The sequence below is a fragment of the Callorhinchus milii genome, unplaced genomic scaffold, assembly GCF_018977255.1.
Source record: "Callorhinchus milii isolate IMCB2004 unplaced genomic scaffold, IMCB_Cmil_1.0 Scaffold4, whole genome shotgun sequence".
Taxonomy (NCBI): Eukaryota; Metazoa; Chordata; class Chondrichthyes; order Chimaeriformes; family Callorhinchidae; genus Callorhinchus; species Callorhinchus milii.
The window spans coordinates 51,074,347-51,096,269 of record NW_024704745.1 but is presented as its reverse complement, the minus strand read 5'-3'; the positions used below and the strand labels follow the sequence as shown (position 1 = coordinate 51,096,269).

Here is a 21,923-nt window from a genome sequence, read left to right as displayed (position 1 = left end):
ACATTAGGACGATTTGTTGTTTAGTAAGCCATTAGGCTGAGTTATCGGATTTCACCTTGGGGACAGTGCGTGTTGTTGTGGATGGGTGTTGTTGTTTGGGGGTGGGGGGTGGATGGGGACGACAATGACGTCAGAATGTGCTACAACACCTTAGGGCTGCATGATGATTAACTAGAATTTCAACTAGATTTTTTCCATATTTCTGATCACTGCACAATTATATCTTCTGGAAGCAAACATGCATAGATGTTAAATATGAAGATTGGAGAGCACGGAACAGGAATACAATTAAATCCTCTGTGAATTCCTGAGGCATGACCAATTGCTTCTTAAACCATGTTAATAACTCCTAAGGCCTGTGCTTTTTAGAGACGATATCCAGCATAATTCTCAGCCATTTTCCCAATACAGCTGTTTAGATAATCAATCTATAATTTCCTGCTTCATATAGTCTGGTCATGTGCGGTAAAGCTCCAGCATTAGTGTAGCTCCTGAAATATCAATCAGAGGCTTACCCATTCCCTCAAGGATCTTACCATGTCTCCCTTCTGACCCAGTTACCTTAGTTCTTTAAGATTCTTCACAACAGGTGCTCTATTATTTATGAGTTATGTTAAAATTCCTGGGCCCAAATGACTGGATAGCACTGCTAGCAATCACTGTTTAGGCTCACATGGCTGTGGCCCATTGCATTAAATACAGGAGGACCCCTGCCTAGTGAGGAAAGGTACCTGGAATAATGTACAATATGTAAAAAGCTGTAAATTATACATTAAAATATGAACCATCATGGGTTTCACCCAAGGTTGCTGTGGGAGATACGGGTTTAAATAGCGGAGGCTTTGGCTATCATATTTCAATCTTCATTGGACACAAGAGTGGTGCCAAGAGACTGGAGAGTGGCTAATGTTACCCCCCTCTACAAAAAGGGGCAGAAAGACAAACCCGGAAATTACAGACCAGTCAGCCTAACTTGGGTAATAGGAAAACTGCTAGAGACCATAATCCGGGACAGAATAAATCTCTACTTAGAGGAACATGAGGTAATTAGAGATAGCCAACATGGATTTGTTAAAGGCAAATCTTGCCTAACAAATCTAATAGAATTTTTTGAAGAGGTGACTGCGAGGGTTGATGAAGGAAATGCGGTGGACGTTATTTACATGGATTTCAAAAAGGCTTTTGACACATATCATATCATACACCGCATAAGAGATTAATAAAAAAATTAGAGGCCCACAGTATTAAAGGGACAGTGGCAGTTTGGATTAAGAACTGGCTGAGTGACAGAAAGCAGAGGCTGGTGGTTAATGGGTGTTTCTTGAAATGGAAGGAGGTGTGTAGTGGTGTCCCCCAAGGATCAGTATTGGGACCACTGCTCTTTCTAATATATATTAATGATCTGGACTTGGGCATAGAGAGCACTATTTCCAAGTTTGCAGATGATACAAAGTTAGGTAGGGTAGTAAATAGTGAGGAGGACTGTAACCAACTGCAAGCAGACATACACAGAATGGTGGAATGGGCTGACATGTGGCAGATGGATTTCAATGTGGATAAGTGTGAGGTGATACACTTAGGTAGGAAAAATGATAGGAGGCAATATAGACTTGGTAGCTCAATCTTAAGGGGGTGAATGTACAGAGAGATCTGGGTGTTCAAGTAAGCGAATCATTAAAGGTAGCGGGGCAGGTAGATAAGGCAGTAAAAAAGGTATTTGGTGTACTGAGCTTTATTAGTAGGGGCATAGAGTATAAGAGTAGGGAGGTTATGGTTAATCTATACAAAACACTGGTTAGGCCTCAGCTGGAGTACTGCGTCTAGTTCTGGGCACCGTACTTCTGGAAGGACATTAAGGCATTGGAAATGGTGCAGAGGAGATTCACGAGAATGATACCAGGAATGGGGAACCTTAGCTATGAGGACAGGCTGGAGAAGTTAGGACTTTTCTCATTAGGGCAGAGAAGGTTACGCGGGGACCTGATAGAGGTCTTCAAGATCATGAAAGGTTTCGACAGGCTAGATAAGGAAAAGCTGTTTCCGCTGGTAGGTGTGTCTGTGACCCGTGGTCACAGTCTTAAGATATCTACCAAAAGAAGCAGAGGGGAGGTTAGAAGAAATTTTTTCACTCAGCGAGTTGTTCGAATTTGGAATGATCTGCCTGAAAGGGTAGTGAAGTCCGATTCGATAACAGCTTTTAAGAGAGAACTGGATAGGTATCTGGGGTTTGCAGGGTTATGGGGAGAAAGCTGGTGATTGGGGTTAGTGAAAGTGACTTGTTCTGTCAAAGAGCCGGCACAGATTTGATGGGCCGAATGGCCTCCTTCTGTGCCGTAACAATCTATGAATCTATGAATCATCCTATTCTCAGATATTGAGTACTTTGAGTCTTAGATTGTACTAAGATGTATATTGTCTTCAGTCTATTTCCCCAGTCCCTTCTGCTATACTTCTCTTGACAACCTGTTACCAGTATTATCAAGATCTGGCATCTACTTGTTGATACAGTGAGCTAATTGTGGAGCCCATTTCATTATCAAGAATGTGTCAGTATCCAGAGAGTCAATACACATGCAACTAAATCGAACATTCAACAACAGTATTCCAAATGAAATACAACCTTCTGGTCACATTCCACAGTTCCTATCTAATGAAATCACATCTATATTTGGACTGACCATCTATCTGTACCTCAGTAACTTCCTAACTCCATTGCGATTAAATGGTTTGATTGGACTTGCTAAGTAAGCCATTATGTTATCTCTCCTAGACAAATTTGCCATGACACCTATGATTTTATTTGATTTTTCCCCTTCAATAACCACTATGGAGATATGATTAGTAGAATGCATGTATAGAATTGTTTCTGATCTGACTGAGAATGACAAACAGCTTTTGGCTTATTCATTATAACGGTGAATTTGTGCATCAGTGACAAATATTGTATGGACTTGTCACATTTTCAGCAATGTTTGCTGAACGCTTGTATTTTATCTTGGATTTTCACCAAAGGAACAGGTGTGAGAGAACAAAACAAAAACGGAGGAGGGGAAGGAAAGATTTAAGAGTATATTAAAACTGTAAGATTAGTATGAAAGAAATAGCAACAATGAGAACATGCTATTTGTGCGAGATAATTATAAACACTTGTATTTGCTGGAAATTTCATGCAGATATTTTTATAATATAATATCCGCCTTTATTAAGCACTTCGAGATGCTGCCCCATGTGAAGGGCATTACATAAATGCAAGTTATTGTTGTTGCTAGTACTAGTTGCTAGTACTTAGACAACTAACAGAATATGGGGCCCTAAGTCTTGGGTCTTGTGAAATACTTTCCAAAATTGTCCCTAATACTTTACAAAATTAGGTAAGCAGGGTACTTTCCTCCAGAATGATAAAAAAACATAAACATGGTCAGACTCCGTCACTGTTAAGCGCTCCAGAACGCTACCTGGCGTGAAGGGTGCTATATAAATGCAAGCTGTTGTTGTAGAAGAATTCTTGTAAATACCCATCTCTATTTTAAAGATCAAACGTCCTGTTTCACCTTGATTTAGCACTACTTCACTCTTTGAAGTTCCTTATCCAGTTTGGTTTTTCTATGCTATATAAACACAAATAATTCTAAGCCTTGTTTGTTTAACACTCGCAAATGATACAATTATTTGTTCTTCCCCTTCCCTTAGTGCGGTCATGTGCAAACTGTATTTAGAACCAGGAAAAAGAACCAGTTATAAAGGTATCTCCTCCCCCTCTCCCATGGGAATAAAAGGAGGAAAAAAATGCAAGGCTGACACCACAGGGCATGCCTGTTAATTGGCAAGCCAGATCCCAACAGAATGCTCATCACGTTGCCCCTACCTCCTACTTCCTTCTGTTGTCAGCTGCGAGGATTACATTGAAACCTTACCCGGGTATATCGATTGATTGGACAACAGCTGCAGCATTCTTGACCATCTCCAATTAAAGGTAAGCAGAAGCAGAGAGAAAATCTGCTCCCCCGAATGGGAAACGCTCATTACCACTGCAATTACAACAACCGTCCATATATATTCATTCCATTAGCAAACAAGGCTGGTTTTACTGTGAACCATCTTCCCGCACCCCCTCCCCCATAGGTTTTTTTTAAAAAAAATTATAGATAGAATAAATTAGTTTTTAAAAAGCCAGTCTGGAAGAAACAACTGGTGAACACAGAACAAAGGCAAAGAGGATCAGGGTTGAAAAAAATATGTTAAATGGAAGCAATGCATTAAATTAACCCAGCACAAAGCTGTTCATGGTAAAGAGCAGGCTATAGACAAAATTAAAAAAGGAATCTATTGACAAACTTAAGCGATATCACTAGAAACTTGTGATCATTCAACACTCAAAAATGTCCACTATTTCACACATTTAGATTTGTCAAGGTTTTCAATTAAGCTGGTTGACAAACGTAAACTTTTTTATTGGCTATCCAAATTCTACAGCACACAGTCATTATTGTCAGAGGAAAAGAAAAACAATTATTTTTCATATCCTTCTGATAAGAACAAAAGGGTGTGAACGCACAGCTGACCACACACGTTAATCAACTGGAGGCCAACTGAAAGGCACACAACAGATATTGCAGCCAAATCAATTTGATAAGAGCAGTTTCAATGTTTCCTCAAATATCCTGTCATACAGCTGACCAGTCTGAATGAGCGGGCTACAGCAGGGGCCCACATCTTTCATGCTTTTAGGCTTAGGGCCATTGCCTTAACATTTCAGTTGGTTCAGAATTTTGAAAATTTATTTGCTTCAATTTTAAGTTTGAAGCCAATTTTCTGAAGCTTTTTTTAAAGGCAAGAATAGAAATGCTGCCAGTCACGTGTCTCGACCAGCCATCTCAGTGTGTTCATTGCATTTTGTTGCTTCAACCCTCTTGCAACATGGGCCAAACAAATAAACAAAGTTTATTTCTGCTTATGTGATGACATGACTTAACATACTGCATGATGAAGCCACCCAGCCATTGGATTATGCTTCGTGCAACACAAATGTAGCGGGGGTCAGAAAGGGATTACAGGGTATCTTCATGTGTGCACCACCCAAAGAAGGCCTAACGTGAACATGGCAGGGCTGTACATATAGAGTACCATATGATGGCAATCGTTGTGAAGGCATGTGGGCAATTAAATTCCCAAGTTCATGTGGAACAGGTGGACAGAGGCAATATTGCTAACTTCAGACACAACGGTGCCCACTGCAAAATGCTATGGTAAAATGTACTGGCGGTAGCTAGACCGACTCAAGCTCTGTTCCACAGATGGCAACGAGGTAAGTTGCGCATTGCAATAAAATCACAGGGCATAGACATACCGCACTTAAAAGTTGAATGTCTTTAAAACTTTCAGTTCCAGTACAAATGACAAGTGAGGATATGCTTGATGAGAAAATATTAGAGAGCAGAGGAAACATAATTGAGATAGTAAATGTTATTTATTTGTAACTTGCAAGAAAACAACTCAGTATGACTTTTAAACAAATTATAATGATGGGAAATCCAATTATAAGCAAGGAACTTAAAATACACAAGACCTATCAAACAACATGCTAAAACCACCAAATCGGATTAAATCACAAGATGCAACTTCAGCAGTTTGTTTACAAGTGCTCCCCATGATACATGCTCCAGAATCATTCTCCCATGGACAAGCAAATTGACAGAAAAAGATTAAAGCAGTTCCCCAAGCCCTATGATCTGGGTATATTAGATAAAAGTCTGTTTAAGGCAGCAACACAAGTATGGACTGCGATGACATCGATGAAATGCTCAAGCTTTGCTCCTGGATTTTGTAACATACCAGCATAAAAGAATTTCTACATTTCTATATAATAAAAATAATAATCCTTGCATTTGATATAGCGCCTTATCGTATCTTCGAGACGTCTCAAAGCGTTTCAAAGAATATATTGTAAAGTGAATTGACTGTATATTATGTGGGCAAAACACTGCAGCCATTGCGCACAGCAGTGTCCCACAAACAGTCGTGGATTGAGTGACCAAATTATTTTTTGAGGAATTATTATCCCCGGAAAAGCGATCCACCAATCAACTAACAACCAGGCTCCTACATACTACTAGGTAAACAGAAGCGTGTAGAGTAAGGAAACTCGCCCAAGGTTGCGCCCTGCTCGGGATTCAAACCCAGATCCTCTCCCTTGCGAGGCAAGTGGTCTATCCACTTAGCTACAGGACTCCACATTATCGAGTCAACATCATCTCAGCCTCTCAGCACACTCCCCTCCTTTGCTCTATCCAGCACCTTGGGATGTCCTTCCAATTTCGCCCACATTCCAGTTTGTAGATGGAAAAACGAGGAGTGAGAAAAGACATTTCCAGTTCTTTGGGACGTCCTCCCGATGTGAAACGCGCTATACAAATGTAATTCTGTATATGTGGGGGGAGAGTGACATCAATTAAAACTGATGTATGTACAGTAAACCTTGCATAAGTCCACACATTTAATATGATTTACGCAAAGTATGAGTTATGTCAAATTTGCCTAGAAAAAGCTTTTGATCGGGATTTGGGCAGATATAAGACTTATACGATTTATACAGATCAGACCTATTCTAGGTTTACTGCAGTAACAGGCTAGTAACACTCCTGTCCTCATCCAAACCAAGCACTATGAGGTGAAGCCAACAAAATGGTTAATGATCCAGATGAAAAATTTTAAATCAGAAATCAGATATTCTTCCCACCTATTAAAGTGGAAAATAATTAAAGCAGCCACAAACTGATTACGAAAATGAACTTAATTCAGAAAATGAGACACATTATGCAGGTGGCAATTTGAACTTTGAATAGTTGTAGACTGTGGTCCCTGGTTATTCAAGCTTTGCAACTTTTTAGTTCCTTCATGTCACTCAGTCATGTCCTATGTATTACACTTACCACTTTTCCTCTCCCTCTCAATAAATTCATGTTTCTTTGAGGAAATGTTTTGGGGGGCTATGTTAACAATAGATAGCATGTTAAAGACCGGATCATGTTTCACAGACAAGTTAGAAATGGAGATGGCGAGCATTCTGATCAAATTCCAGATGCAAGGATAAAATACTGAATTCTGGTTTTGCCTTTCTCACTTTCTGGTTTAAATGTGAGAATCATGCAGAGATCTACTTAAGCATATCTTTAATGTGACACATCAAATCTTCTGCTTGTTCATCTCAATGACTGTAAAAACAACCTATCAATTTGATTTTTAACCTAACTTTCTAACTTTATTCCCACCCTACAAAGTGGGAGCTGAAGAAAGAAGCAAGATAAATGTAAATGGTTAAAGTTATAATTCTATAAAATTGCAACTTGCATTCACAGAGTGCCTTTTCACATAAAAAGGATGTCTTAAGCTCTTCACAGAAACAATAGGGAGCGCTAAGCAGGGAGTTATAGGAAGAAAAAAATAAGGGTGTTAATTGAAGGTATGGTCAACAAAGAGCTTTTTGAGGGTAGGGAGAGAAGGAGCAAGTTGATGGGATCCAGGGAGACATTCCAAGAATCGGGCATAGAAGCTCAACTGCCATTGCTGCGATGGAGGGCATCAGGAGCAAAGGGTAGATAGTATGGGTTGAAAATTGACAGACTATGAAGGGATTTGAAGATCAGGACAAGGACCTTAAATTTACTCCAGTGTGCTACTTGAAGTCAGTTCAGTTTGATAAGAATAGGAGTAATGAGGGTAATGTGGGGGAAGATACAGGCTACAGAGCTTTAGATGAGTTGCAACCTGTGGTGGGCAGAGGGTGAGAGGCCAGCAAGGAGAGCATTGGAGAAGTCTAAATTCAAGGTGGCAGTGGTAACGGGTAAAGGATTCAAATGTGGAAGGGTTGAGTTAGGAGTGCAAGCAGGCAATATCCTAGATGCAGAATATAAAGGCTTTGTTCAGGGATCAAATATAGGGATTAAAGGAAAGCTGGGGTGAAGCAGAATGTCATGGTTACTCACTGGCTCAGTTAGTCAGAGTGAGCAATTGGCTTGAATAAAAAAAAGGTGAAATAAGTAGAAAACAATAAAAGATCCAGTAAAAAAAAGGACAAAGAGAGCAGAGTTGAAAGGGGATAATTTTAAATTGTAATATTTTTTATTTTAAATTCTTTTTTTCAAATCATTTTCATTGCTTAGGGTTCTTATTAGAGTGTTGGAAGATATCCTGATATTTGAATAGTTTTATAGAATAGTGCCAATAGACTGAAAATGTACCTAACCAGCTAACCCATGGAAAAAGGTGTTTCTGTAAAAGCAGGCAATCTCCCCACCTTAGCAAGTTAATCATGAAAATTAAATATTCAATAAAAATTGGTTTCAACAAGACCATTGTTTCCAATTTGGATTCAATTAGAATCTTTCGAAATTCAAATTCAAGCTTTGAATTTGCATTGATTGATGACATCCAAAAGGTCCAAATATAGCTCTATCTATCCTGACATGTTGTTCAGAGGCAAACCTTTATGTTTGCCTCTGAACAAAATATGACCTTTTGATATGACCTTTTTTTCCAAAATAAACTAGGCAAAGAAAATAACAGATAAAATTTGATTGTATTTTTTTCTTATACAGGAATCTGAAGAAAATTATTTCTCTCCAGATTGAATCTTGAGTAATTTAAGCCTTAAACATTGAGGTATAAGATTAATGCATTTGCACTGAGTTAAAACCACATAACCATAAAATTTTACAGCACAGAATAAGGCCATTTGACCCATCGTAATGGTATCTGTGTTGACTCTTTTAAGAGCAATTCTTTCAGTCCAAATTACCTGACCTTTCCCATATGTCTGTAGTTTACTCCGTTCTAGGTATTTATCTAATCCCTTTTGAAAGCTAAAATATAGTCTGAGGGTTTGAGGCGCCATCTAAAAATTACACTTGAAAAGCAACAGCAACTGTAGCAACTTCCGTTGACGTGTTTAGTTTTAAAGCATTCACTGAACACTGCAGTTTTTTGTGAATGTATCCCATGTTCATGCAGGATTTATATGGCTAAAATGAAATGAATTAAAACAACAACCTGCTTTATATAGTACTTGGGGAAGGGGGCCGGAGCACTTGACAGTGGTGAATTTGAAAATGGGAAGGAAGGGGGCAAGCTGAGGGATTGAGGGGTGTAGGGCTGAAGTCATGGCCCCCGATAGTGGAGCGGAGGGGACAAGGGCAAACTGGAGGCTGAAGCCAGTAGAGCGGAGGCAGCTGATGGGGGAGTGGAGGGTAAGCAGGTCGGATAGGCAGGGAGGTGCTATGCAAATGAGTGAAAGCATCTTAAAATCGATCCGTTCGGTATTTGGGAGCCAGTGGAGGCTGGCAATGACTGGTGTGATGGAGTGCAGAGTTTAATCCAAGCAACGGTGTTTTGAATTAATTGGATTTTGTGTATGGTGGTGCTGGGGAGACCAGCAAGGAGGGCATTTGTGTGTGTTTCTTACAAAGTATGGTCCAAACCTTTCTGCCAACAAAAAGTGCTTGTACATAGTGTCAGCTGAAACATTCATTTGAAAAGAAAACACCTGACTCAGTTGTCCTTTTCTATACAGTAGGGGAAAAATGCTATTCCTTTCACCCCTGTTGCTGGCAATACGTAAACAAATTGTATATTTCTCTTCACTAACAATTTAGTGACAGTGAATGATTTTTGTACTGTTCGGGAAGGTACGAGGTTCAAGTGTACTGAAGTGACAAATGCAATCAATGGAAATGGTGAAAAATATGATTTTCCGGGGGTAATAATTCCTTCAAAATAATAATAATAATAATTTGGTCACTCAATCCACGACTGTTTGAGGGACACTGCTGTTCACAATTGGCTGCTGAGTTTTGCTCACAAAATATACAGTCAATTCACTTTACAGTATACTCTATGAAGCGCTTTGAGATGTCTCAAAGACATGATAAGGCGCTATATCAAAAAAATCAAAATGCAAGGATTATTCTTATACAATATTGATCAGTGCCCCGGGATGCTACCCCGCTTGAAGGACACTATGTAAATGCAAGATGTTGTTGTTGATCAATCAAAATTCACCTTAACTATTCACAGAACCTTCAGCTGCTGTGTTTTTTGTCAGAACTTGCAGCTTTCATTGGATGGGTGTAGTGCTGACCATCTTCAATTGTGTACGAGTTTTAAAGATAAAATGAATGTGACTGTATCATTCCATATTTTGTGATTCTCCTTATGACATGGATTCCTGCTATCTATTTCCAGAAATGGAACTTGCAATGGTTTAGTTTTGTTTGTATTGCATATTTAAAAGTCATAAATAAAAAATGACAAAAGAAACTAGACCACAAACAAGAGTCAGTGCAGCCTGAAGATTACTGGCAAGGTGGGAATTCTGCAATCCTTGTGTCATTTTTTGCTTTTCCTCTGAGCAGTTTGAGAGTGGAGACAGAGGTGGTTTCAGCACTGGTTATAATCACAGCATTGATCTCCAAAGCAGAATGCAATTTTACAACTTGAAAGAACTTGGAATATTTAAATGTTTAGCTGCATGTTGCTCAAAAGTATCACAGCATTTGTTGCAAAGACCTCTCCAAATAACCCAAATACAGTAAAATCTTTCCTCAGCTCTTTGCTATCTTAGGAAAAAATATGCTTTGAATGGCACAGAAATTGGAAAATTCTTTGGAAAGTATCAAACAGTTATTGCAAACAGAAGTACGAGAAATCCTTCAAATTTAGTACAAATCAGACAATCAAATTCTATTTAATCTTGAATGGATTTATGAAAAATATCAATACCAATCTTAGAAAAAATTATAGAGTTGAATAAAAATCTTATATTTATCTTTCTCTAAATATCTTGCAGCTAAAATTCAAATGGAATACATACAAAAAGATCTGATGCTTTGGCTGCTGAGATGTTCTTGGTGCAGCTCTGACGTCTCTTCACCACAAGATACTTTTAATACTTACCTCAATATGAATTGTTTTTTGTTGGCAGAGAACCATGGATTGCCACAGAGATGTGAGGTCTTACTCCAATTGGACAGGAAAGATAATAATATGCATTTGATATATCGCCTTATCACGTCATTGAAATGTCTCAAAGCACTTTGCAGAATATATTGTAAAGTGGATTGACTGTATTTTATAGGCGAAACACTTAAAATCTAAGAGATCTGAGATCCAAGATCTAATGTGCAAATATAAGCATCACGACCATCCTTTTCCCTTTCAAATTACTAAAGGGTCTCTTCAATACTACCTCACAGTTTATAAATTTCTGCCAGCTTTGAAATTGTATTCTACCCTTTTATATTCATATTTTCCCATCAACATGCATAAAGATATTTAAAACATTTAGATTTTTATCTCGATGAATCCTGCTTCAAAAGAAAAGCTTACTTCTCTCTCCCCCACCCAGCATTTAATAAACCAACTAAACAGATATGGGAAAGATCTATGGAAACCATTTTGAGGAATTTTACTGTTGTTATTTTGACTCAGAGTCAGATTGCCATCTCAGATACCTGTAACATGAAGATAAATTTTCTCTATGAAAAAGCCATCTACTGGTTTGCAAAAGTTAAAATACTAAGAAGTACATTTTCATCAGATCCTAAATGAAAACAATAGAATTTCAAATGTCAATATGATTGATACCATTCACCAAAAAAGTACAATCATACTTTACTATTTGGAAGCAGTGTAATGAGCATTAAAGATTGAGGGGGGTTTACCTTAGGAATGTTTTGCTGAGTTTACCTATATACAGTATTTTTCCAATATTACAACACCAACTTCTGCATATCATATGCATCCTGAAAGCCTAGGCATTTGGAAAATAGGAATATTAAAGCATACAGGAAGCACGGATAGATGAGGTGGTTGATGAAATCTCAGACTTTTCAACCAACAGTTATTTCAGTTACCTCCTAATGAAATAAAACAAGGCTCATTGTTCCTAACATCAGTTTGTGGTGGACAAAGCCAGTAAAACAAGAAGAATGAAGATAGTACCAAAATCAAACGTACAGGCTGTGCCACAAACCAACTTAGCAAACTGCCAGCAAAAAAAATATTTTGGTCAATAATTTCTTGGGGCTTCAGCAAATTTAATTAATAGGTCTCATGCAGTGGAAATGAATCAGCATATAAAATATATGGCCTTAAAAATAACAGCTGGTGCTTTGATCATTTAGCCAATTTAATTTTCCATGTCTGACCCAAATTGTCAGGAGCTAAAATATGATTTACAGTTCAGAAAGATCAAATGAATTTTTAAGATTTTCAGGCGGAGACCCAGACAGGATAAAAAGGGTAGTCAAGTCTAAAAATTCTGAAAGAGGTATAATAACGGAGATAAACTGTCTTCCAAAAACATCACCATGTTTGCGGCCCAAATATGTTGTTATTATATCAACAAAAATGTGCACCTCCAATACATTTTTTGGGGAAAAAAACAATCAATCAGAAAGATACAGGTGCAGTAAATATTGTGGATTTATCTCCAGGCTATTTTACTGAAAAAAAGACCGAAATGTCATTTGAATGCAGGCAATGATCATTTATTTGGGTTAATGACCTAACATTAGTCCTAAGAATTAATAATTTTGACATGAACTTGACCAAAGGAGCGATTAATCAAACTGCTGCAAAAATGGGGATTTAAATGCATGTTTCAATAAATCCAACAGCCTTTTCATAAACTGATCCTCACAAACTCACAGACCTTGGATTAGTCCAGAACCCCCTCAACCCTTTATTTCAAGCTCAGATCTGAGAAGAAAATCACCATTACACTCTGCATCGAAATCCTAACCAGTAAATAAAGTTGGTTACTGCCAAAGTTCCTGATCGCTGCCGATTATTGTTGCTGGAAAGTGTGTGTGTGGATGTCACTCCATGACAGAATTGGGTTTGGAAATGATGCTTGTAACTGATGACACCTCACATAAACCATTCCACATGGTGTACCCTAACATTTTCATTTATTCTCATTAAAAGTATTATTGGTCTCCATAACTGCTTATGGAGACCAATAATACTTTTAATGAGAATAAATGGTGTCAAAATTGTTTTATAATTGTTTTCCTCACATTGCATACTACCTTAACACCACGTGGAATTAGTCTGGATTTCTGCTACATCTATTTCTATTATTTAAATACAGTACTACGATTCAATAAAGGCAGGATTCAAACATTCAAAACCCCAAATCAGGCATTTTACAGCCAGTGGTGAAAGCTTGGGTCAAAGGAACTTTTCAAAGGTAAAAGAAGAGTCCACGATTTGTTGAGAAAAACAGATGGCTGGAATTCTGCCCTGCTGAGGACAAGACAGCAGCTGCTTCTGGAAAGAATTAATTATACAAATAAATGTTCAGAGTAGTGTGAAGAACTGGCTCAAATTCATCTTCAACATTAAATTATAAATATTAGCAATGACCTCGTCCCCTTCCCTATTTATATCAAATATTCCCAGAAGCCTTGAGCCCTTCAAAACTAAGCAAGTGCTCTTTACTTCCTGGAGAGAAAGGGACAGTAAGTTCCCTACCACCAGGAATAAAAGGCCAAATAGGTTTATCATCATACTACATTACACATACCACAGTTCTTTTGGAAAAGCTATGTGAAAAATCATTAACTGAGAGACTTGACAGAAGTTCTCGTCCCAGTTTCCATTCAATCCTGCTACACAACCAACCACCATGTATGTCAGCCTGGCTCAGTAGTAGCTCTCTCGCCTCTGGGTCAGAAGGTTGTGGGTTCATGACCATCGGGCCTTGCACTCACATAGTCTAAGGTGACACTCCAATGCAGTGCTGGAGGGTGTTTCATTATCAGTTTAAAGTCTCGTTCTTTGATGAGACTTGAAGCTGAAATCCTTTTTGCCTGTTCAGATGAACGTTATATTCAAAAGAGAAGGGAGTTTTTCCCAGTGTTCTGGCCAACAATCGCCCCAAAATAAAATTGGTTATTCATTTCATGGCTGTTTGTGGGACATTGCTGTGTGCAATTAGGCTGCCGCGTTCGCTTACAAATACGCAGCCACTGCACTTCATAATAAATTCTGTGAAGTGCTTTGAGACGTCTTCCCGACATGAAAGTCAGTATACCAAATCAAAGGATTATTTATTATTATGAAGTGTGCAAGAGGTACTCAGAGTGGTTACCACAGCTGATCTATAATTCTCTTCCCTCACAATTCTCCAAGGTCTAAGAGATCTTGTCATGGTGGGAATTGTGATGCCACTCTATGGCATAATACAGTACATAGTTACAGTGACCATGTCACACCACCCATCTTGTTTTCTATGTAGGTCAATAAACAAATTCACAAAATGGATGAATTTCTATTTCAGGCACTTCCATTTCAACTGTATTGGTACTTTGGCTGCAGTGAGATCTGCTGATCGGCTTGACGTTTCTAGCATCTGCTTCCTCTCAAGCAAAAATTAAAATTAACATAAACCTACAATATATTACAGACACATCTTGCTAATCTGAATTTTGTTGAGATCGCAGTTCTTCACAATCATGCTGTCAACATTGTTTGATCGGTTCACTAATCTCCTTCCTATTTATTGTCATCCTTTAAGAATACCCTTCAAGTATTTTCAAGTGATGGAATTTTACCTCACCATTTAGCTAGAAGACCAAGCTGTCTCTTTTAGCAATGGCCATAAACAAACTGCAATTCAAAAATGCAATATCTTTTACTTTTGGACAGGTTTCAAAATCTGACTTTCATATAAACCTGCCAAGGTCACAATTTTTAAAAAACTTCATAAAAATGGTTTTGACCAATGCTTTTTTGGAGGGAGGTTCTGCCAGTCTTGGCTATTCCACTTGGGGAAAGGTAACCCGCAACAAGTCCTGAAGGTTCAACATTGACCTCGTCTGGACAATCTCTTTTTCATGCTCATCAGAGAAGAGAGGATGAAAACATGAGAAAAGAATAAAAGAGGAAAATAGAGAGTGAGTGAGAGAGAGAATAAGAAACAAAGAGAAAAAAACTTCTAACTGATCCAAATTAGTTACCACAGAAACTGCAACTGTTTGCCTTCCTGCTACTTTGTTTTATGACAGACAACTGGAAAATTCTCCAATGTTCAAATATTTCAAAGAAGGTTACTGGACTGAAGAAATTCAGCATATTCTTCTCCCTGCACCCATATATCTATAACAGAACGTACATCCCGTTTAAATACTTTAGCTTTAAATGTTAAAATCTCCCCAGCTAATTACAGTTTGCTGTTCTACTTGAATTTTTTGTTTGTTTTCATTTGTTACACAAAATACATACTTAGTTTAAAAACATAAAATAAATACTAGCTACGATTCGTGTAACTGCTTAGTTCAATGAAGATGCTATACTTTTACATTTGCTAAACAATCGTAAACAGTTCTCATGTTACAGTAGTCCAAATCTGTCCAATAACTTTGTACAGCATGTCACTCACCGTAACTGTATTCTTAAAAGTAGACTTTAGGAACAAGCACATGTGGCATTCTTTTTTCCTTTTACATGAAAAAAACTACAGAATTACAACTTGTTGTCATTATAGGTGAGGGTATAAATACAATGGTGAAGCGATCTGTTAATCTGTTAAATTTCCACGCTCCACACACACGCCACTGTTTACCCAGCAGTAAGTAGGAACCTGGTTGTTAGTCGATTGGCGGGTTGCTTTTCTGGGGATAATAATCCCTCCAAAAAAGAATTTGATCACGCAATCCATGACTGTTTGCGAGACCCTGCTTAGCACAATTGGCTGCCATGTTTCACCCACAAAATGCAGCAGTGCATTCTTGAATGCCTCGTAAAATATAAGTTGAGAAGAATCGTGTCAGTTGTGATAACATTAATTCATTATTTCCCTTAGGTCCTGGACATTCTCCTTGTCCAAATGTCAAGTTTATTTATAACTGTTTTTTATACACTGTCTTGGAGTGAGCAAAGCAGATCAGTCAACTTACACTGCATGTGAAAAAGATGCGTCTCCCATCCCCCCACCAAAGCTGTTGAACGATGGTTTCACATATATGAATTGCCCTCCAGCATCTCATCCAAGTGGCCATTCTTGAAATATGAGCTTAGAAGATGAGTGTTTAATGTAGGAATGAGTGGGATCTCGCCTGATTTTTCTTCTGTGGTCTGCTAGGGAGTGCCGAAGCTAACTACAACGCCCAGATCTGGCTGAGGTCTAACTACTGAGAGGCTAACTACAGCCCACAGATCTGTAGAGGGGAAAAAAAATCAGTACAAACAACAAGAAGAAATTATATTGGTATATGTTTTCACATCGGGAGAATATCCCAAGTCATTAATTTTCAACCGCTGTGGGGATTGGGATCAGGATGGGGTTAGGAAGGTGACAGAAGGTACAGTCAAAGAGGAGGGTCTTTGAATGGTCTTGAAGAAGGTAAGAGAGGGAGAGAGGCGAAGGGACTGTGGGATGGAGTTCCAAAGAGTGGGAGCAGAAAGTCTGAAGGCTCGACCACCAATGGTGGGGCGGAAGACATGCAGCAGCCCAGGTTCCACTGAGCAGACCGAGTGGATAGGTCAGTATGGAGGTTGCTTGAAACAAGTTTATCTACCAACGAATATAAATATAGGCATTGAGATTATTAAGATATGTGACCTGTATAGAAAGGAGTTTCTCTCGGTGTCCTAGCCAACAATCACCCCAAATAAAATAGATCATTCACTTCATGGTTGTTTAAGGGACATTACTGTGCACAAATTGGCTGCCACGTTCAAGTACAAAATGCACAGTCACTACATTTAACAGTATATCCTTTGAAAAGCTTTGAGACATCCTTTGAGACATCCTCCAAAAGGTCCTACTGTATATCAAATCCAAGGAGTATTATTAAATTATTTCATAAATGTGTAAGGCTCCTAATAACTCATTAGGTGTCCACTGTTCACCAGTTACCGATCTTCCAGATCAATGGAGACACACATACGTTACATCACCATCATCATCATCATCATCATCACCATCATCAGTGCTACAGGTTTTATTCTACAGGCACATACTATATCTCCCAGCCCAATCTTAACTGCATTCTTAAATAATTTGAAGAATACCACGCGCTGCTGTCAACCATTCAGAGGTATTTCATTTGGGATCGTCAAGAATGCAAATGAACTATTCTCCAGCGGGTGAAATTGCCCCTCACTGCAGTACATTGACTGGCAAGACAACTCAATGTAAACACACTGTATGTGGAGCAGAAAATAGAAGACATTAGGGATGGTGTGATATGGCTAATTTCTCACATCAAGACAGAAATATTGCAATTCAATCCACAGAAGTGTTAAATGCATTATATCCATATTCATAGTGCATTCAACATTATCCACCGATTGGGCTGAAATGGTAAAGGAATTAAGCAGCAATAACTTTGGGGGCAATTCATTTACTGTTACATACAAAGCGTTTATATTTTTTGAAAGCTATACGCGGGGGTGGGGGGGACGGGGACATACTGCAGTTCCATAAAGAAGCCACTGTGGGAAAATAGACTGAATGCATTGCTTCGTTGAAGCCCTTCAGGTTTTTTTTGTTAAAAGAACAGTCTGATGGGGGCTGTTTGCTGCATGTCTGCATTGCTGATGTATTAGTGAATTGAGAGACGAAGGCACAAGTCTAGAATGATCGTCTACTTGTACCCGAATGAACTGAGCAGCAAAACCAAAACACAACCGAGTATTAAATCTCTCCAGGGAAGTTGGTCTGGATGTTTCTATACAGTATTACACTACAGATCATAACGGATCGGACGTGATTTCAGCGCCCGATGCAATACGCAAGTTACTAAAGCGAAATGCGCATTTACTTGGGGGGCAAATACCCCTTAAACCAGGAAAATACACCTGGAAACCCACGGCTGCAATGTTAAGATTGAAGATCTTTTACGTTTCGCTGCAGTAGTTCTGCGCATCACTTGATCGCCAGTGCGTCGATTATAATGCAATTCCCATATAAATAAATATCTGTTGTTGATCTTTGTAATCAATCCCATATTTGCAAAACAACCCCTAGATTATGGGTATTTTGGTAAATATAGCAAGTCGTTACATATACAAAGACAATAAGCAACTGGATAAGAAAAAAACATGGTCCACCAGCCTCGCTTCCCAATCTTCAGCCTTTTTCTTTGCCCCAAATCGCACGTCCTGAAAGCAATATGTGTAAATATTTGTTTCTATTTGGACAACAGCTGAAGGACAGGACACAGTTCCCTCCACTTTACTCGCGTTTCTTACCCAAAAAACGAAGCTGTAGACGATAAGCAGAGTTTTCAGACACGTTATCACCGGTTTGGTCTCCATTCGCCGCGATGCCATACTATTCTCCGCGGTCACGGTTCAGTGCTCGCTCTCCTGCCGCCCCCCCCCCACACCGCCCGCCCCCCGCCCGCCAGGAGACTGCAGCATTAAAGTCATAGACCAGCGGCGCTGCACCACAGGACCAATGAACGCAGCCTCGATGACGTCAGCTCCGCAATGAGCCCACGGCTCTGGCTGCACGCCACGCATCGCCCAGGAAACCCCGCTGTCACTGGGCGCGGGGTCGAGAGCCGCCGCTGCTCGAGGACGGCGGCGGCTCCGCGCTCAGGCCACTTTGGAGTCAGCTCCGCCACGAGCCCAAACGCACGGCTGCCGCTGCCGCTGCCGCTGCCGCTGCGCCTGGTTGATGGGAGGGAGACGTGTTCGGACGGGTTTTGCTGGCAACACTGTACTGATATCTCCGCAGCCAAAGGGCGACAAACCGAGATCCCAGACACGAAGCAACAAGAAAATAAATGCGTATGCTCCTACCGCAAAAATAGTGTGTGCATTAGGCGTGGGGGCAGAATCACACACATGTTATCCTTTACATTACCAAAACCCACGTGAATGCGGATTGGTACTGTTCCAGACGAGGCACACGGTAAAACAATGCCAACGCAAAATGCATTTGTCTCGTCCTCCTCATTTTGGTCCCTAACATTTAGATCTTCATATTGTGCAGCTTCATCAGCTGTCACACCCGAGGGAGTCGGGCACCGAACACCTGAGGCCAAATCACTGCTCCATATTGACTTGACACCTAAATTATGTAGCGATGCGACTGTAAAGATGGGCACCGCATTCTGAAGTGTGGGTCGCAGACCACAGCCAGTTACCCCTCGCTGCTGCTGGTAACATTTTTGCAGCGTGTCGATTTCTAGTATTTCAGTAAATGTTTATTTAAGGACGACCCGAAGGTTACAGCGAGTACTTCCATTTATTTTATTTGAATCCCATTCCCGAGAGGCATCGCCCGCAGTAATTCAGAACCCAAACCTCTGGATGGACAGCATCTTCGATTTCCTGCTGTTTTGCAGGAAGCTGCACATCTGCTTGAGGTTGCAGCGTTTATGGTGTGCAATCGACTTATTCTCTACACGAATCCGATTCTGTGGGCTCCCGAGACATTTATGTTGAGAACACTGGAACACGCAGAAATTTCTTCCATTGAAAGATTATACAATCATGGCAAAGAAATGAGCCGTTTGAGAATAGCCGTATATGCACTGTATATATAATTCTGAATAAAGGATTGCGGATCTAACTGAGAAACATCAAGATTGCAGATCCAACTGAAAAACTACCCTGCGTGGAGGGTGCTAGCTAAGTGCAAGTTGTTGTTGTTGTAAAGCGTGCTATTTTTGAGATAGTTCAAATCAACATTTATCGTGATGTGTCCAATGCTACCTCTGTGAAAACAAAGGAGTAAGTAGGCGTCCTACATTTTATTCCTGGGCAATAATTCAAAGACCGTGTGTTGAAACTGCAACAGGATCTTCATCAATAAATGCTCAGAGGAAGCCACTGTGCTACTAGTACAATTTCGGAGAGGGAAAGAAAGGGGGGGACATTTGCTTTTGATTTAATAAACGTAACATTCTGGACATGCTCAACTGGCCAAAAAGCAAAGGATAGAAAAGATAAATTAAGCTTCTAGATCTTCTCTTGTGATTCCGATCGACGTATTGTGTAATTTCAGCATTTTCTGCTGGTACTATATTTCAAATGTATTCTTTTTTGTCCTTTCTGAACTCACTCTCTCTTGTAAGGAAACACTTGGTTTCCATTCTATACGTCCAACCAGTGGCATGGTTGCAATCAAACTTTGCGAGGGAAAACTCTGAGACCTCAAGCCTTTAGTGTTGCACTGGAGCATTTATCGAGCCGATTATTCTTGCAATTTATAAGGATCTTCTTTTCTCGGTCTTTGTCAACAATGATGTTGCTGATCTGGTGACACACTAATTCTCTGGTGTCACAGTAAAAGCTCACCATTTGTACATACGTATATGCTGATCAACTCAGGATAGATCCCTGTTGTGAGATTAAAACTACTTAAAATGTATTAGGCATAAATTGAAATAAACTAATAAATAATAATCCTTGCATTTATATTAATACAGGGTCTGATGATATCAAAACATCGAAGAGCTTCACAGAGCGTTTTTTTTTGGTAACGTGTAATGTATTTTTTCGGCAAACGTCAAGACAGAATTGGGTTAGATCGATGGTATGCATTCAATACACATTGAACCCATCCAAATTTTTGTTATATGATAACTTTGAAAAATGTCTGTTTGTGCGCCTGCATTATGATTTTCCATTTGTAATGTCGGTGATTGTGCTGAGATCAGGAATTTCACCACTATAGTGTTTACATATTTTATTTTCATGTAAGATTGCAATAACGTATTTGTTGATTGCTTTAGGACTAATACCATAATCTAGTAATACAACTATTCTTGATGTTTGAATTACTTTTTTTTACTGTCATACTAATCTTACTTGTAGCATCACAATTGTAAACCGAAAACCTGTGCAACCATTGAATCCAAGGTGACATAAGTTTTTGTAGTCTTGCTGCCAGTCATTTTTTTACTTAAAGTGTCAGTTATTTATTATTATTTGTCTCTTGAAAAACCTTGCATTTTAACTAACTCGTTCATATATCTAAATTGCTCTGTAAGTACGTTGACAGGGTTGGAATGAGGAAGACATAATGCTTTCCAATGTTGACATCACTCCCACTTCAAGACTGGTAACGCATTCATAAAATGGCAAGAAGGATAGTCTGTTTGGTGGTAAATTTGCTGTTCTTTGACAGTCTATGCGGATTTTCCATTCTGAGTCCCTATTATCAATATATGGTAAACTTACCGCCGAAAGGAGCATCGCTCCCCAGCTCGTGTTGCTTTTAGCACCGTGGCTGAGAACCAGTGAATCTCAGCCAAGCTGTGTCTGGCGGATACATGTGACAGGTTCCCTGGGACTTGAAGCTTCCATAATCTGTGCCAGAAATGTGCTCAGAACTCACATGATCTGTGCCACTGTGTTGCGTTGGTTGCAAGTTGTCAATTTATCACTTTTATGATAAAATAATGCACTACACTATTTTTTAAAATCACCCCCCAGTCTAATTAGATGATCGATTTGGATCAGCAATTGGATTAATACAATCAGCTTCAGAATCCTGGGTTAGGGAGGGGAGAGTCATCCAGGATTTTTGCCCCTGATACTAACCTAGTGATTCCGTCTGATTGTCTGTCTGTCTCCCAATTGATTTTAATTTAAGCATCCGAATTGATACATCCTTCTGGGGCAGGCATTCTGCATTATTGAACGCTTGTGTGTAAAGAAATATATTTTATTTCAAACTATCTCCATTTTAAATATCTGATCAATTGGGACTAGATTGAGTATGCACACCACTTGCATAACAGTGACCTAACATGAACCATTCAAACGTTACATGTATAAAGCAGTTCATCCTGAATTTATCAAATTGATCTGATCTCAGAAAACATGGTATTCGAAAAAGTATACAGCAGCTCTATTAAATACTATGATGATTACTGACAAAAGGCTGAATTGTGTGAAAAAGA

The 21,923-nt window shown here is 39.3% G+C and overlaps 1 protein-coding gene across 1 annotated transcript in view; it reads right to left on the bottom strand.

The window, feature by feature from the left end:
- tspan7b (tetraspanin 7b) overlaps nt 1-18,388 on the bottom strand; it is a 47,208-nt gene extending 28,820 nt beyond the window's left edge. The window contains exon 1 of the mRNA XM_007901410.2: nt 18,256-18,388. Within this exon, the coding sequence (XP_007899601.1) occupies nt 18,256-18,336 (81 nt within the window). The 5' untranslated portion in view covers nt 18,337-18,388. The remainder of the gene's footprint in view (nt 1-18,255) is intronic.
- Between the last annotated feature and the right edge of the window lie 3,535 nt (nt 18,389-21,923).